This window comes from Poecilia reticulata, linkage group LG11, assembly GCF_000633615.1.
Source record: "Poecilia reticulata strain Guanapo linkage group LG11, Guppy_female_1.0+MT, whole genome shotgun sequence".
In the NCBI taxonomy this organism is placed as follows: Eukaryota; Metazoa; Chordata; class Actinopteri; order Cyprinodontiformes; family Poeciliidae; genus Poecilia; species Poecilia reticulata.
Genome location: NC_024341.1, coordinates 6,000,587 through 6,019,045, shown reverse-complemented (window position 1 = coordinate 6,019,045; position 18,459 = coordinate 6,000,587). Strand labels below are relative to the sequence as shown.

The 18,459-nt window shown below is 39.7% G+C and overlaps 2 protein-coding genes across 6 annotated transcripts in view; one reads left to right on the top strand and one right to left on the bottom strand.

The window, feature by feature from the left end:
• Nucleotides 1-8,680, bottom strand: part of LOC103472073 (triple functional domain protein) — a 79,465-nt gene extending 70,785 nt beyond the window's left edge. For 2 of the 5 annotated variants that reach the window (XM_017307500.1, XM_008421446.2), the window contains exon 1: nt 8,372-8,680. In XM_017307500.1, the coding sequence (XP_017162989.1) occupies nt 8,372-8,441 (70 nt within the window). In that variant the 5' untranslated portion in view covers nt 8,442-8,680. Of the gene's footprint in view, nt 1-1,364; nt 1,421-8,371 lie in introns of those variants that run through there. The other 3 variants (XM_008421443.2, XM_017307501.1, XM_008421447.2) reach the window with 2 other exon arrangements.
• A 4,143-nt stretch (nt 8,681-12,823) lies between these two features.
• Nucleotides 12,824-16,984, top strand: cfap90 (cilia and flagella associated protein 90). Its single transcript, XM_008421440.2, has 3 exons — nt 12,824-13,031; nt 13,958-14,074; nt 16,735-16,984. Exons 1-3 carry the CDS (start codon nt 12,915-12,917, stop codon nt 16,912-16,914), a joined length of 414 nt encoding a protein of 137 aa, XP_008419662.1. The 5' UTR covers nt 12,824-12,914; the 3' UTR covers nt 16,915-16,984.
• Nucleotides 16,985-18,459: the final 1,475 nt, after the last annotated feature.

Genomic DNA, 18,459 nt, shown 5'->3' with positions numbered 1-18,459 from the left:
TGCTTGTTTACTCTTCAACTGGGGAAAAAAAAAAAGCTTTTTCCAAAGTCTGACCGGCCACCTACCCTTTTAAACAGATTTCCATTTTTCTTTAAAAACTTTCGTTAACGGCTAAAAATATTTATTTTTAGTCTTTCTGCCATAAGCGTTCATCAATAATAAAACAAGCAAGACTGATGCCACTTGGATGTATGCTATAACTTTTTAAGTTGTCTTCAGCAATGTAACATTTAGCACTGTTAGCTTTACTGACTTTAAGCCAGTGGTGTCCAGGTGTATTCCCTTGAAGTTTACCAACATTTCTACACGCCGTATGGTCCATGACAGACAGGAGTCAACTTCTAAAGAAGGGTCAGTTTGTTTCTTTAGCAATTTACCGAAACAAAGACAAAAATTGGATAAGGCACTGGCAAAGAAGCAATATATCCGACGAGCAAAATTAAGCTCTCCGTCGTAGCCGCCTCAATAAACACCTCACATGCCTTTAGAAATTATCATTTGTTTTTTCCAAACACCTCGCTGATAACAATAAATTAAGAGTCTTCGTCCCTTAATTTATGGGACTTTAGTACAGCAGAGTGTTGCTGTCAGCTCAGTTTAGTAGCCTAGCTAACGTTGTGTTAGCTTATCAGAACAATAAGTTAGGTTTTTGAGTTCCCAATCAGCAGAACATATCAAGCTGAAAATTGGCTGACTTATCAGTGCATCCCTTCATGTCAAGCTTTAACTCACCACAAAAGTCACATTTTTTAAATAGACTCGTCAAACTTCAATTTGAAAACTTTTCTGCTTACTTCACCCAACTTCTATTGAAAACACCTTGGTTTGTCACCTGACTGACAGCTCTTGGCGCAGGCGGCATGGTTTATGTGTGTTGCACATAAAACTTAAAACCCTTAAACTCAGTGGCATATACCCTTATGACCTCTAGACTCCTCTGCCCTGTAACCAGGTGACAGAATCTGCATCTTTCAATGTGTCTGTGTGAGCAGTAAAGTGCTCAGTCATGACACAGGTCCTTTAGAAAATCTATTTTAAGAATGAGCCTAAAGAGAAAACATGGGTCACACGCTCACGCACGCACGCACACACACACGCAACACAGACATGGTAGCTGCTGTTACTATGGTGACACTGGTGACAAAAAGTGCCAGATAAATAAAATCCCACATCTACAAGGGATCAAATACATCTTCCCTCGGGATAGCTCTTGTACAACGTATCTTTGGAATAAAACTTTTTACATTAACATTAACGACAGAACAGTTATTTTTTTTATTCTTCTGTTGACTAAATCTAAATATCAATTGTTGCTTTCCTTGTAGGACTGGTTATCTTAGTATTATTATTTTTTAATTACTTACCTTTCTTTCCAGGTCTCTACATTGGTAGACTCCAAACGAAAAAGAGAGTAATCCCGAAGAATAAAGACCAGATTAGATTAGGTCAGTGTGCATAATCCAATGATCTCTCACCTCCAACACGCTCAAAGCCTTTATAGCCGACAACATCACACAAGCCAACCGAGCCGAGGAACCTGTCCTGCTCCCATCCAGCTGCTCTCTGCATGTAATCTGTAGGGTCAGGATCAAGATCACAAACATTTGGACTTTCGAACTGAAAAAGCTTTCTTTAACTCGCTCCTTTACACAAGTCACTCTTTCCGTCCTAGAAAACTTAAAAACCTGTTGAGACACACCTCTCAGCGTGAGAAGTGAACATTGTTCAGTCTTAATCGCAGTCTGGTTCTTTTTGTTCAAGTGGATTCGATTTCAGCGATGCACAGACAAGTTCGAGCTGACATCATACACGCTTTGGGCTAAATACAAAACAGTGCAGATCATCAGTTTACAGAATGGCTTTGCTCTCTTGTGTGTTCAGCCAGGTTTCACGACTCTAGATTGACCTTCTAGGCGTTTCTGGTGTGGATTCAAACTAGAGGCAACAAAACTTGAGATGTTGAGATTTCTAAATGGCTGACTTTAGAGTCCCTGCTTCTAGAGTCCTGTAACTTTATAGTTATGCGGTCTCCCAACCAAATTTTTCCACCCTTTACGATGACATTCACAGTGAAGAGAGACTAAATTGGCTGCTGCTGCTCCCTGTGTTTGTCAAATGGCCTTCTCTGTACTAAGATACACCTCGACAGCTGTCTGTGTAAGGAAGCTTCGTTGAAAGACTATACCTAGTTCATTGTCTGAAAGATAATACAGGTGACTGGGTTAACCAGGGTAGAAAAAAAAGCCAAAATACTCCTGTGAAAGTGAGGAAGCGTAAAAAGCTGTCGACAGAGAGCCGACGGTAGTGGCTTCACACAGCTCATCGTCGTGTGAACCACGTGAAAGTGGAGAAGTCCTCTTTGAAACGCATTGAATCTGCACATAGACATTACAGACACCAAAATTATATCTATATTTCATATAAACTCTATTTGCATTCTACAGTTTATCACTACACAGTTCTCAAATTTATAGAAAAGCATTACCAAACAGGCGTGAAAGCTCATTTGAGCTAAAATTGTCATTGTTAAAGGCTCCAGGGGTTAAATATCCTGTTCTGTAAGCCATTTTCACAGTCGAATGGTGAGGATGTTCAAAAGAATGTGTGGACAATTTGTTGCAGCTTATTTCCACAGATGCTTCTCATACATGCCCTTCACAGCAAGACATTTTCAGCTGGAGACAGAGAAGAGAGCGGAAATCTGGGAAGTTCAGACTACTTAACAATGTAAATGTTTAGAAAGCGTATGCGGTTTATTTAAGCAGTTGTCTTTGACCAGCTACGAAATAAAAGCATAAAAACACTTTTGGATCTAAAGGACGCATGGAGAATAATTCAGTCCTTCAACATAGCTTTTTTTGTTTGCTTCATTTTGCTTCTCCAAAGGTTTAAACAGTAGTTTTTTTTAATCTGGTGTAAGGAGGGCATTATTCTAGTCTGTCGTGGTAAAGCAGAAACTTTGCCTTTAGTTCTTTATTTACTGCACTGGCTACAAGCCACCATTCACCTGCGGCCATCACACACGGATAACAGCCGAAAAGAAAACCAAGATGCCTTGTGAAGGTCTCAGAAAAGTGCTTCCTCTGTTAGGTGACTGGGTTTTGCAATGGAGCAAGGAGACCCATCATGTGGAAAGAGCTAGAAAAACAGCTGAAAGGACTCACTTGAAGCTAACTAGGATTTCTCCTTGACGGGTGCTGGTCATTTCATCGCCGCTTTGCCGTCTTATACCCAAGTTGTACCCAAAGAAGCTTTTTGTCAGGGAACCTTTTGTAATATTCAAACCTACCATGGGGATGTTTCATACCCGTTTTTGCAACCAATGATTTCAAGGTGCAAATGCCATCTGACAATTGTACAATTATTACAAAAACAAAGCATGACACAAAATTTTCCGAAAATGTAAGTTGGAAACATCCGGGTCTCGCATGTTAGAGGACGTCTGGTCTGACAAAGGCACTTCCATACTTCACCCGAAGCCGAACAGTCTTCTTCGGGTCGCATCGTGGTTACGCGACGCCAGCATTTGCACGTACACCCTGCCACTTCTCACAATAATTACCAAAACAGAAAGAAGAAGGCAGGTGGTAGGGGTACAACATGTATTACAAGGGGACAAGATGGTAAAGGGGCAAACTGACCAGTGACCCTCCTGGACATCTGCCCTTCTGAGGTCATCTAGGCACATCCCACTGGGAGCAGCATGTCCTGTCTGGAAGTACATTTCCCTTCCCCTCTAGGAATGAGGTGGAGAGGCGGATGTCTTGGTTTCCTTCTTGGAAATGTTACCTTCGAGCCCCAAATTCACTCTTGCCAACAGGCTACCTCACTAAAAGCCTTTCAGGGAATTGCTGACATATTCACAAATTGTCCCTCTCTCTAATGTGTTTGACATTTTACTATGTGAACAAGAAATCTAAAGCAAATACGCTATTCACACACACCTGACCTCCAGACACCTTTAGTACGTTTCAGGGCTTACATACACATGGGAAAACGAGGGGCATATAATCTATATAAAGTCTACATTGAACACAACATTGCAATCATCTGTATCCTTCCATCCCAAAAAAAGACAGGACAACAGCGCAAATCTGCTTCGCTCCGCATTAGGCTTTAGCCTCTGCTGTGTGACTGACTCGGCAGCTTTGAGCCTGGAGGAAACCTTCCACCGATGGAGCTCAATCAGTCTCCATCTCACCAGATCAATAGCCATTAGCCTCGGAGAGCGTCCGTCTTCTCATCTGTGTTCGCAGACCCCATCCTGGATGAATGGGACCCGTGTCATAAACATGGGCTCCGGATCAGATTTCTGCTTCCTTTTCCTCTTACTTGTCTGTTTCCCCTTGTTTTATTGTACAAACACACAGCATGCTCATTCAGATATTACAGAGCAAGTAAATGAATGGCTTACAATGGTTTAAAGACTGTCAAGTAGAAAAGGGCCAGCGGGAGCTCTTCATGATAATGCATTGAGCAGAAACACTACTAGCACAAATACGAACAATAATTTTAACATTAAGACACTTAAAAACCACACACACACACACACACACTAAAAAGACTAAAAATAAAAACATGTCTGTACTGAAGAGTGGTGGATTTTCTACCGTTAGCTTCCAGTGAAATGCACAGAGGACAGTTGTTTTGGTTTCATTTTGTCTCAGAACAAAGAAACCCGAAACAATGCGACTAAAACAAAGGAGGAGAAAAACATGAAATAGATATTGGTGAAAAATAAATAAAGGGCAAAAAAAAAATTTAACAGGAAACAGGCAAGAAAGTAAAGAAAGCAGACAGTTGAGTAAAGATGGTAAATGATGAAGAACGGGGAGGAAAGATGTGCATGGAGTTTGATGTGGGGGGTGAAGGGGCTCCTGTGGGAAGAACCTCGAACTTTGCAAGTCATGACAAGACTTTTCAAATACATGAAGAGGAAGTTCACAAGCAAAACAGAAAGAGTCTCCCCCTCCCCTTCACTCGTGCTATAAAAAAAAGTAGCATCGGTCTTAGCCACACACTGTCTTCAAAACTGGAATCACTGATCAGAACAAGAAAGTCAATCAGCAACATTAGCTTTAAAGGCTAATCTAATCAGTTTGTTGTCATTTTTATTCCACATCTAGACGGTTTTTCTTTGGAATCGTCAACAGATTAGTGGCAAACATCTGAACGAACTGCAATCAGCTCTGATGCAAAATATAGAACATCGGTTATCTAATTTGGACTGGTTTATTCTAGACCGAATACTTGATATGCACCACTTGATTTGCCAAATTACGAATGTTTTTCATTGATCTGCATTATGAAATTATGTCAGTTTCTGAAGTTCATTTTCATTAAATGTTTCAGAACTCCCAACATTTTCTAGGGATAAGCACATCAACAACATTTGTAGTTCTGCACATTAAATTTTGAGTTTACAAAAATTCACATAAATGTTGTTTTTTTTTCCCTGTTAAATTCAAAACTTCTACCTCTATCTAAGAACATGCAACAAGTTTGGAACATTTTCATACGGTTTTATATTTGCTCACATGTTTCTAGGTCTCAAAGACTACATTACAACAACATGCCGGTCAGGGTTTGTTGTGTCGCAAGATTTCAAATGCACATCACATCAGCAATGATTGACAAAACGCACCAGGAAAAAAGTCTCATCAGCGGCGGTCGCAGATTTGTTCCAGAGACCTCTTTTATTTGCTTCTGCTGCAGCGGTTGCGCCACGGCCATAAACGCATAAAAAGGTTAAATTGGCAACCTCTTAAATTAAAGGTAATAAATGGTCCAAGTGAGATAAGGAGGTGTTTATGGCACTCTGCAGATAGCTTTGTTGTAATTTGAGAAAAGAAAAGTAGAAATCCATATGAAGGATGTGCACTTCACAAAAAAAAAACAAAGTGTGTTTGCAAGAATGTTTCTTGCTTCGCCTTTTAAGCGGAAACCAAAAGATCACCTCAATGCGGATACTGAACTTCCCTCTGCGGCTCGTTATCTCGCTAGACCCAAAACCACAGGAGCCAGAGGGTGGCAAGTCAACGCTCTGCATCCTCCTGCTTATTAACAGCATCTTTTTAAGTATTCTCCAAAATCAGTCATCTCACTGAGGTCCAGTGCGCCACTTTCGCCTTGTGTGTGTGTGTGTGTGTGTGTGTGTGTGTGTTTTGTGCAAAATGTCAGTTATACAGGTATGTCTAAAATAATGAAAAGGTTTCATATTTCTAGCCACTTCTTGCAGAGAGTGAAACTTGTGCTACATCACAAAGAGTGAAATATCAAGCCTAGATTTCTTGTAATTTTGATGATTGTATCACACACACAGTAAAAGCTCGAAACTAATTAGAATATTGTAACGTTAAAAATCGGAAACTCTTTGTGTCCCGGCCTAATTGGCTAATTTACTCAAAACACCTGCAAATGTTTCCTGGTATTTTATTTGCCATTGTAGGTAAAAAAAAAAATTATAATAATAGTATATTACTGCTAAAAAATCTCAGAAATTTTCTAGAAATACAAGGAAATTTCTGACTTTGAAAAGTCTAAAATTTGCTAGAAAAAAATTCAGAAATTTAAAAACCTAAACTTTTTTAAAACCTAAAAAAAACAAAAAAAAAACTTATTCAAAATTCATGCTTAAGTAGGTATATCAACATCTTGAGTCTATCAAAACGTATTCTTTTTTTTAATCTCAATTTCTAATTAAATTTGATGTTTACACTGAAAAAGTACAAGCTGGATTAGATTGTTTGGTTGAGCCGTGACTGTTTCTAATGATGAAAATAGCTGAATTATTACAGGTCAATTAAATGCCATTTTGTCATTTATATTCTTAAACTTTCTTGGCAATATTTACTTGTGTTTTTTTTTCCTTAATTAATTTTGAGTGACAACTTTTTAGCGATTCTAGTGTAAACTGAGGGACATGCCATATATTACCCCAGAATAACAGCTTTAAATTCGCTGTAGCCGTCCTAATTCTTAATCATTAACTACTCTGTACATCTCAAAAAACTGTATTGCCCTGTCAGGTTAATACATTTGTTTTGATATACAGTTCTGACCTAACCCACCTACCTAATGTGTGTTTAAACGCATGGAAGCATCAAAACAAATACCCAGCTCACACATTTTTCCCTATGTTCAGTATGCTGGGTTAAAATAGAACATAACCTTATGTTTAAGTGACCGCTTGAATCTCCACAAGGAGCTCTGGAATTCAGTTTATGAGCCATTGTTGCACTGACTATAGGCCCACATCTGCTTACACCATACAGTCCTCACTCACAAATTAGCCTGCTGAAATAACATGCTAGCATTTTTTTATACAGTCTGTGAAAAGAAGCGTTTAGTATATGAAGGCACTTTATATTACTCGTTTTATTACGGAAATAGACAGTGGCTGGCACTGGGGAGGAAAAAAAAAGGTAACATTTAGCCATGGTAGCTATTTGGGGTGAGGGTGGGGGGCAAGCTAGCTTTGGTTGTTCAGTGCACACCCAGGTTATATGTGCCACGCCATGTATTGTTTACATAGCCTGCGCGGCTGTGCTCCCTGTGACAGCATGGGAAACAGCGCATACCAACGCCAACAGAATACATTATTCTGAACAGACACGCATTATCTATATCCTCGCTTAATCTGCAGAGAAACTGGGAAAACATGAATCAGACTGGTGACTGGTCCACCCACAGTCAAGCTAGCTCAGCTTAAAGGAGCTAGCATCCACTAGCCAGCAGTGAGGATCCACCAAATCTGAGCCAGGAGTCCTTAGCTCCCAGGCTAGCACACAGAGCACAGTGTTCAAACATGTAGATTAAACAACCAGCCCATTATCAAACACTGGGTTCATGCAATAAATATTAAATACTCCATTTGTAGCCGAAAATAAATCATTCTTCTTGTACTATAGGCTGACTCAATGTCTCTGACACATACAGGTCTGGTAGCTAAAGCAGAACATTCCAGTTTTCCTTACAATTTAACTCCAGCTGTTTTTCCATTATTCTAGTTTTACTATGTAACTGCTGGGCTGTATGCGTTTAATAACCATATGAAGATAAGAGCACAGGGTTGAACTTCCAAACACCAGAACCACAGAAACAAGCAAAATCGAGGAGCTGTCCGAAAATGGAACTCGGGAGAGTTAGCAGTCCAGCTAATGCTGAGCTATATTTTGTAGAAGCAAAAATCGATCAGATAGGACATATACACAACAGCATTAGCCTTGGCTATTCACTATGCGTTTCACTTAAGCATATGAGGGGAATTTACAGACTGTTTTCATTATGAGCCACTAAGAAAACCACACAGATGGGAAACAATGTCCATCTAGTAGCTGGACCAAAGGAAGCTTGGTCTCCCACTCCTTACCGGTCTTAAAGAACGCCTCTATGTCGCCGGCGTCCTTCGTGGTTTCCTCCGCTCCTTCCCCGGAGCTCATGGCTGCCTCGACCAGATTCCCCGAGCTCACTACCTCCTAAGTGGAAGATACCTCCAAAAAACGAAAAAAAGATTGAGCACGGTCTCTCCGGTCCTGGAAAAAAAGCGTCATGGAAGCCACACGGATGGCTGCGGGGACTGGTGAGCGTTAGCCGTGCCATCTGCAAACCTCCATCTTGGGGTAACGTAATTGGAAACGATCAGACAGGGGGCACCGGGTTCCTCCTCGCACTGGAGCGGAGGGGAGAGTCTGTGAAGCGGCGGGAGGGGCTGGGTCGCTCGGCTCGGTGAATCTCCGTCAGATTTCGGAAATGAGCAGACGTCGGGTCATCAAGGAACAACAGGAGTGCAACTTAAGAAGCCAAATATTGATCATTATAAGTTATAACAAAAACAATAACGTGACAAAACAGCGCCTCGTATTGCGACAAATTAAAGCATTTAAGTTACTGAATTCACAATTTTACTTTAATTTATTAGCTGTATGTTGTAGTAGCAGAAACATCTTGGGGGTAAACACACAGATAGAAACTGATTGTTTTAACGGAATGCTAAAGGTTTAGTTGGTAATTCTTCAAGAAAGTAAAACTGCAGTAAGGAAAGTCTCCCGGAAACAACAATACCAGAAAAGGTCAGCTGGTTTGGTTAAGATCCTGTCATGTAGGCTTTATTAGGCGAGAGCTGACCGCTTGTGGCTGCTGCCATCTGCTGGATGAATCCGGAATTGATGCATTAGATCTGCTCCAACGTCATGTATGAAATAAAAAACGTGATTGTGTACGTGCAAATACTTCTCGAACTTTTTCAAGTTACAACCACAAACTTCAATCTATTTTATTTGAATTCTATAAAAAAAAAAATAAATAAATAAAAAAACTCAATAAAATACATCAAATTTAAAATGATGCATCATTTGGGAGGTATGGGAGGTAAAGGGTAAATTTTTTTAAAAAGTTGTTGCTGTTTTCTGAATATTGTAGCATACATTTGCATTCAGTCTCCCAAAGCATTATTTTTTAAAAATCTCCTTTTTGCATCTCCTTTTTAGTTATTTCTCTCTGTAATTTGCTCACTTAGAGTGAGACTTTTTTTATCATCATTCTTTGCAAAACAGCCTATGCTCAGTCAGATTCTTGCAACTGACAAATCTGCTACTGATATATACAGAACAAAATAGTCCTGTGTTGAAATACATTCAATTGCTTGTCCACCTGACATGCAGAAACCATGAAATGTTGACGTGTCCATAAAGAGATAACATGCGAGGCTTTGTATTCAGTAGAGGGATGATGGGACGTAATTTTCAAAAACTGACTTTTATTTATTTTTTTGTTCTTTTTTGCCTCATGTTGCTTTTCTATCAATTCCCTTATCTGAGTATCTGTCTAATAATTATAACAATGACACACGGAGTTGAATCAAACATTAAGACATTATTAATATAAAAATGGTTTTAAAATATTCTTTAAATAAACAATAATAAATAAACTACAGCTTCACTCCCTTTTCCCCACATATGCTGTGTTTCCTGTGTTGTCCACCAGGGGGGAGTGTTATACCAATGCTCAACTAGCAACTCCAGGAATGTTTACGCTCGTTTCACTGAAATAAATCCATTGTGCTTCCAAATATATAATAATCAGTCAATCAATCAAATTTTATTTGTATAGCACATTTCAGCAGCAAGGCATTTCAAAGTGCTTTATATAATTAAAATAAAAACAGAAATAAACAGTGAGAAAGTGATTTAAAAAAAAACTACATTATTAAAACGTCGAAAAGAAAGAAAAAGAAATTAAGAACATTAAAGACATAATAATAATAATAATAATAATAATAATAATAATAATAATAATAATAATAATAATAATAATAATAATAATAGGAACAAGAAAGGTATTAAATTACTTAGTTTTGTACAAAACGGATGAGACGCATTAACACAGACACATCAAAATGGTTGTTGTGGCTTTAACTATATTTGATTGGTACAATTCAAACTAACAGTCCCCATAAATTTCTTGTGTTGTCAAAGCCGGCCCAAGGCATAAGCAATCTAAGGTGCTGCTTTGAGCGGGAGAAGGGCCTGCAGGACAACTGACTTCTTACAGAGAATATATTCTTATTTAACAGTCGTGGTGACAGGGAAGTTGGCCCCCCATGTAACATTTTGTTAAAGGCCATGCTCAGTCTTCAAATTAATCTATGCTTGACAAAACAGTTTTCCTCCATTTCCGTAATGGAGGAAAACTCCATTACGAAATCATGTATCTCTGAGAGTGTGTTTCAGAGATACATGAGGTTGTAGTTGGTGGTGTATGTTGACGTGTTGCAAGTTCAGATCCTGACCTGGGATTTTTTTTTCCACAAAAAGAAGTTAACCTCATTTTCCATTTTGAAATACAGAAAATTAGTCTTTTCTGACATCATCACAGTGAATACGGATGTTTGGTTTCATGCTGTTGTAGGGGCTTGGACAGCACAGTACAGCTGTGTGAAATTTAATTTGTAACAAGAGTGTCGAAACTTCTTGTTCCGTTTTTTTTTTCTTTTTAATGAGCAGTGGAAAATTGCATGGGAAACGCAGTAACAGCAGTGGCTTGTTTTTATTAACTCAGCCCTGCTGAATGGCCGACCCCAAGTCCTCGGATTGTTTTATTCCCACCGCAGCCCCCGTCCCCGATAAATAGCAATATATCCCTCCGAAATGTCAGCAGTAATTACTCCTGCGCTCTGAGACAACCTCTGAAATGAAAGAAAGCTGGTGACGATCATGTGCCCTTATCCCTGCTTTGTCCACACATCCCCCTGACTGTCCTCGCTGCTGGTGGAAAGAACCACTGGCGGTCCAAATCTCCGCTCTCCAGAGCCGCATGTGGTCTGTTTAGTGTGTGTGTGTGTGTATGCGTGTGTGTGTGGCTTTGTGTGTCGCAGTCAGCCACAGCTCTCAGCAGAGTTACGTCCTTGCATTAGCTACCCCCTGCTAACGCTGTCATAATTACAAGGAGGAGGAAGAGAGAAATAGCAGCAGGTGGGATTGGCTCATGGACTCTGGAAGGTGGCCGAGGTCTGATGAATTAAAGCTAATAGGTTAACTGGAATGCTGCTCCAATTAGTTTGTCACAGATGCAATTTATATATGTAATTATTTGACCAGAAAAAACTAAGTTTGCACCCCTTCATATATATAGTAGACGCAGGAGACAGTGGAGACATAATGCTGGGGTTGCTTAGCTTCAGCAGGGACAAAAAAGTTTGTCAGAGATTTTTGGAAAATAGATCTAAAAACAGGGTAATTCTGGAAGAACATTTCAAATCTCAGGACTTGAGGCTGATCCAGCATGGTGACTACCTGAAACACGTCAGCCAGAGCTAAAACGGAGCAGATTGGATCACTGATCATTCATGTATTAGCACAGTTTGGTCATGTTCCAGCAATAAATTGAACAAGGAATCTGTCGCTGTAAATGAAAATGGCTATTAGTGTCTGTCTCAGCTAGAGCTAGTTTGCAAAGAAGACGACTTGGTGTTATTTTAGGAAAATGTGGAGCAGATGTTAGTACTGACTGTTCCCTCCCACGATGGTCCTACATCCAAATACCAGCTTCTCAGGTTGGCATGCTCTCTGTGTTCTCTCCGGGTACTCCGGCATGGCCCAAAAACATGCATGCTTGATTAGCTGGCAACTCCCATGATGGACTGACAGCCTGTCCAGGGTGTGCCCTGTCTCTTGCTCAATGGCCCCTGGTGGTAGGCACCGTCTGCCCTGCAACCCAGCACAGATCAAACGGGTAAAGAAGATGGATGGATGTGTCATACCTTCCATTTCGCAATTTTGCCAGTCTGTCTGACCTTTAGATTCAATTTGTTCAGATTAACTGGTACCGCACCATCTATGTTATACATCGCCAATGGACTGGATGGTTATTTATATAAATATCTAAAAAACAATAATGATAATAATACATATTTTGAATCATTGCCAGGAAACTTTGAAATGTCGTCCATAATTGAGCCACATATGCCATGTCCTTGGGGCATACTGTGTCCAGGCCTTCTAATACTATTTGCTGTCACAGTTACAAAACAAATTAAGTGACAGAGGTCTGAAGGCCCTCCAAGGGACAAATGCCACTGCAGGCGGAGAATAACAGCGGTGAGACAACATGTCGTACTTAGATGTTTAGGAGATTGAGTTAAATTAGACAGAACATCGGTATTTATACTGAGCTCGAATCACATGAAGACATTTGTCCATTTCTTTCCCTCGGTGTTACTAAAACCAATTCATAAAAGGTTACACGGCAGAGTATGGCTCAGAAACTCAAATTTCCGAGTCAAATAGAGAAACTCTGAACGCATCACACCCGACCTCCGCTCGGTATCCTAGCAACCACAAACGCTAGCATTCTCTCGGACAGTGACAGTTCCCTTCTTCGGGTAGGTCGGATCGTTTGTTTTGCTTGTGTGGAAGATGGACGCTTCATCCGAGGATCAAACCAAAAAGGAGGTTAAACCCTCAATCTTAAGTTTAATCTCACCGCAGCGTAAGGAGCCCAAAGAAATGTGTTACTTCAACAGCAAGACAAAGGTAATGCTAATGAAGCTAATGAAGTGGAATTCAACTGATATTGTTACTAAATGTCAGCAACCTGATTCTCGTTATTGTACAAATTACAACGAGTCACTGCGAGAAAGATGTCACGGCGGTCGGACGGGAAGCGTCGAAAGCCAAACGCACAATAAACAAATAGTAAATAGATTAAAATGGACGGCGCGCGCGGGGCGGAGGAAAAGCGCACATACGTCAGTCCGACGTGAGGTTCCGCTCCACCACGCCCTTTGGAATCGCGCGCAGGGTCAAAAGCTCACCACATGGGGTCCACTCGACACCTTTCTACGTGAAATAGAACATTTTATAACTTGTATAAAATGTACTTTGATGCCTCAAGTGTTAGCTTTGTACTCGTCACATTTGAAACTACATTAAATTTTAACCAACTATTCTAATATATTGACTTCTAAAGTTTTCGTAATACCTCTCTAGGTTTTATGGTAGTGTTTCATATTTTGTCTTTTAATTTGGTCTTTTACGATTCCTCATTCCAAAGCCTGCACATTTTCAGGATGCTTTCAGTGATTGCTTATTAATCAATTATTGAATATTACATTATGAATCATTTTTGGCAGAAAACCTCCCTCAAAACCTTATGGATTAATGGATTATAATTTAGGAATTGATGACAGATTGACAAACAAACATAAAATTTTAGCTACAAAGAACCATTCCCTCGAAACTTGGCATATTAACATGCTTGGCATCTAGACGCACTCTCACACTTTGATGTTGAGCAAGCTCTGCACTGGTGGCGACACAATTCTGTAGAGCAGAAGATGGGAAACTGCTCATTCATATGCAGGTCTCTTAGCAATATATTCCGAACACATATTGGCAAAAACCGGAGCTGTAAAGGGCGCAAAACACATTCATGCTGTTGGCATCTTCTCCATTTTCAGCTCACTGAAGTGTCCATGTTTGACCGAATGTACCGCAACATTGAGGAATTCGATACGAAGATGCAATACCACACCCAGAAGCACTCGAGAGAGCGGGGACTGGACATAAACGAGGAGGTAACAGCTACGTATGAGTAACTCTGTCACTTCACCTAGTTTAATTCTTTTATTCTTTTATTGCCTTAACCCCTTAACATGCAGGGGAACGCCCACATGCCGTTTTTCCATTGTATTTTCCAGGGGCGAGGGTTAAGGGTTAAATAGAAAAAAGCCATATTAGTGGCCTGTAAACATGCTGTAAAGTAAAAATCTGATTATAAAAATCTTCTTTCTAGTTCTCCTACATTTAATATGACAGTTACCTACCTTAAATTAATACTTCGTCTAACCACTTTTTGAGTTATTTTCATCTTTTGTTCAGTTTTCTTTGTTTCTGTCAATATTTTTCCATTTTGTCTGAGGAAATGTTTTCCAGATCTGTCACATTGTAACAGATTTAGTTCTGGACTTTGTCTGGGCCACTCTAAAGCTTAAACATTTACGTCATTAAGTTATTCTTTTTTTTTTCTTTTTTTTTTTGGATGCAAGTTTAAACCCTTGCATCCAAACTGGTGGAAAATAAAATCTACTCACCTCCAGCTTTCATGCAGACACCTGAAGGTGTTGGCCAACAACAACAAAATAACAACTAACCATGATACTGCCACCACCTTGTTTCACTGAATATTGCATTCTTGTGGTAGGTTTCTGCGTTGTGTTTGTTTCAAATTTACCTTTTGAAGTTGTTTTCAAACATTCAATTCAGGTTCTTTTAGACCAAAGCATATTTCAGAAGGTTTCAGACCCTGATGTGATCGGCAGCCATGCTCTGTAGTCCAGACATAAACTGAAATTAGGAGATTATTGTGGTGTTGGCAGTTTGATGGTCTGGGACACGTAGGTGGCAACACATCACCAATGATGTCGGCAGCAAAAATAAAAAATAAAAAAAACAAAAAAATTGAGCAGTTTTTTTAACCGATTTTTCCAGACATTGGAAAGAGAAACAGCAAAAACAAAACCTGTAAGTTTTGTTTTGACAGGTTTCCCAGGAGTCTCTGTTCCAGCAAGTTCACTATAACATGAGGTAGTGCAACGCTTCGAGGAAGAGCAATGCACAGAAACCCGAACCGAATCTCAGACTCGGCTGGCACCGGTCGAGCTTGTCAAATGTCAAAGGTCACGAGAGTACAATAAGAAAAAAGATGAACAAATTGTTGTTGAGTCTGGCCAGGGAGGATTCCCAGGAGAGAGCCTCTCTTATCCGAGAGAGTTAATAGTTCCACTTTAATTTGAAAAACTCACACAACCCAAGATGCAACCTTCTAGTAAACAGTACAGCAAAGAATTCTAGAGACAAGTTGTCTGTGTTTTACGTGTGTGAGACCCGAATGGGCAGAAAAGACTCAAATGGACCAACTGATTCCTCCATTCTGCCTTTTATTAAACCTCCTGAAATATGTTGGTGTTGATTTAGTGTTTTTAGTGCCCTGGCACTGACATGCGAGCTTTGTGACATTTGTTTAATGTTTCCTTTCTGAAGCCTTTTCAGTTCCTCGAAGTAATTATTCATGTCAAGGAAAAGTAGCTCACAGTGAGTTTCTGGGTCGCTGAAAGCAGAAAGAGCGCCGAACAAAGCGGAGGCAAACACACACTGCTGAGCTTGTAATTACACCGAGTTGAGTGGTTGGCTGTCAGGGTTGCTGACAGTTCCTGCTGAATTAGGACATTGCTTTTCCAAGGATTACATTTGAATATGAATGTAAAATAAACTATTCTCTTGTGTACTCAGAGACTGGATTATTTCTTGTTGGCCCCATATTTTTTGCTGAAACCCTTTAAACCGAGACGAGGAGCTCATAGAGCCAGGAGTGGGCGCTGTTTCCTATCGAGAATATATAAGTCGTAGTAGAGGTGGGGAGCCACCAAATAAGATCTTTTTTTTTTTTACTCCAATATTGATTTCCTGCCAGCGTGTTCTTCTGGACATTCATTTTAGCAGCAATGTTTTTTCTACAACACTTTCTTTGTCCTTCACACCTCGACATTGCTATTCTTGTAAATACAGTCTGGTTTGTGTGGAAAATGCAAAAAGGAATGTAAAAAAATAAACTACAGAATCTCAAATTGAAAATCTTAGTAGGCGAAGAGAGTGTTTCTCTTACAAACTCCCCCCTTTTTTTTTAGCGTTTATCTTAAGAAGGTATTTCCAAACTGATCTGGTTTACCCTCGTCAGGAAATGACAGTAAAAAGAGCAAGTTGTTTAAACTTACACAGATCTAAAATCGTATCGATAGCCCCTTGGCTCCTGAACGTCTTTTTAATGACTATTAAAAGTTGGTTAATGTTTGTCCTTATCTACTTAGCACCAGTGCTCCCCAGGGATGTGTTCTCGCCCCACTTCTCTTCTCTCTGTACACAAACCACTGCGCCTTGTTTGCAGAACTCCTGAAGTTCGTAGATGACACCACTGTCACTGGTCTGACCCAGGACAACAATAAGTTTGCGTACAGATGGTGTGAAGTCAAAGTTAAATTCCTTGACTGGTCTTTGAAGAAAATATTCTAAGATCCCCTTTCTGTCTGCTACGACCTTGCAAGAGGTTGCGTGAAGACATTTAGCTCAAACTATTTTTAAACATTCAGCTCATATTTGGGATATTTCTGAATCTATCCAGAGACATTTGAAAGCACCACGGCGTGTCCAGTTCTAAGTATCACTTTCTCTGCCCTAACAGGAGAAGTCCAGACCTGTGGCTCTTCTGTCGTCTTCGGAATATGGCCGTCGTTTCAATTCAACCATCAACCGAACAGCGAAGCGGCACCCACGCGTGGCTTTGATCAAATCCGATTTTTACAGGAAAAGCGGGATCATCTGGAGTATGGCAGAAGGATATGGGTCAGTGGTTCCACTCTGAAAGCTCTGTCCCACCCTGACATACAAGGTTCCTTCCATCTTCACATAATAAATGTGTTTTTCACCGGGTTGTTTTTGTGTGATAGGACAGTTTCTACCAGTTTACCTTTTTAGATATATGCTTGACATAGAGTTTCAGATTGAATAGGATTCATAGTCTGCTTCCCCCCAAACCCCCCATCACCTTTTTCAAACACCTGTTTTCTGTTTTATCCTTAACCATCTTCTTTGACTCACCAGGCTCCTTGTTTCCTTTCGTGCACAAACTGTGAACTTACACAACCAGAAACGTCTCTGTACATCAAATAACTTTAGTCTGTTTTTTTTTTATCACTAGTCGGCCTACTGATATTTGTGTTATGGTTGAAATATACCTTTTATTCTCGGTAGTGCGGCGGGAAGCTATTTCGGTGTTGTTTGGTGTTAGAACCGCAGCGTTTGTTAAAGAGGATTAGGAGCTAACACACAAGGTGATATTTTCTGCTTTCAAATAAGAAGGGAAAAAAACCTGGATGAGTAAATGAACAGTGCTGTAACACAGGGTAGTAGTTTGTAACTAAAGCCTTTAGAAATAATTGGTTTCACACCTCAGGGAGCCGTGAAGTAAAATCTGGTCTGTTGCTCCTTGGCACTTTTTCTGTAAGATCATCGTTGTTCTCTCCACGTGGTTTTATGAATATTAATACCAACATACTTAAAATATCTCCTACATTTTCCTTGTTAACATTTTCATGGAGCAGTGAGTTACTTTTTTGAAACAAGAGACAAGGTGAAGTGCTTCTGTAGGTTATTTCTATGCAGTGTTTTATTCAAATGTGTCGTTTCTGATGCAGCGTATAATAAAATATTTAATCATGGCCTTGGATATTATTTTTTTACTTGGATTTTCTTTAAGTGGCAAAAAAAAAAATCCAACTGAATATATGACTCAAAATGCAGCTTCGATCTGGAACGATTCTCTATTTAGTTTGGGCTTACATTTTCTTTTTTTTTTTAAAAAAACAACCTAGATTGTAGCATATATATGGTTTATTGATCCTCCAAATGAAAATATTTGCAGGTTTAGGCACTTAAAACGTATTTTGTTGGATTAAGGAAGTAATGCTAACTTACCTTAACTAGTCGTGAAAGTCTGAAATGATCTTAGCTGACTCTGTTGTGGGGCAAAGAAGAAATTTTCATAAAATGAAGAATGTTATGGACAACCCTGAGTTTCATCTTCATTAGAACAAAACAGTCAGAGGCTTCCTCAGAACTGCTGTGACATGGACTGTTACAGGAGATCCTTTCAGCCCACAGCCATCAGGATCTACAAGAACTCTTAACGTAATAATTTAAATGGTATTGGCGACAGCAACATTTAATTTTCCTTTGAGATTAATAACGTTTGAATTGAATTGAATAAAATTCTTAGCATGGGTCAACAATACAAAAGCACAAAAATAGATGGGCTAAAATACTCTAAAATACTCAAAACACTTTTAGTGTGATTTTGTGTTTTTGTAGTGAACAACCTACACACTGGTCCTAATCAGGGCCGGATTTA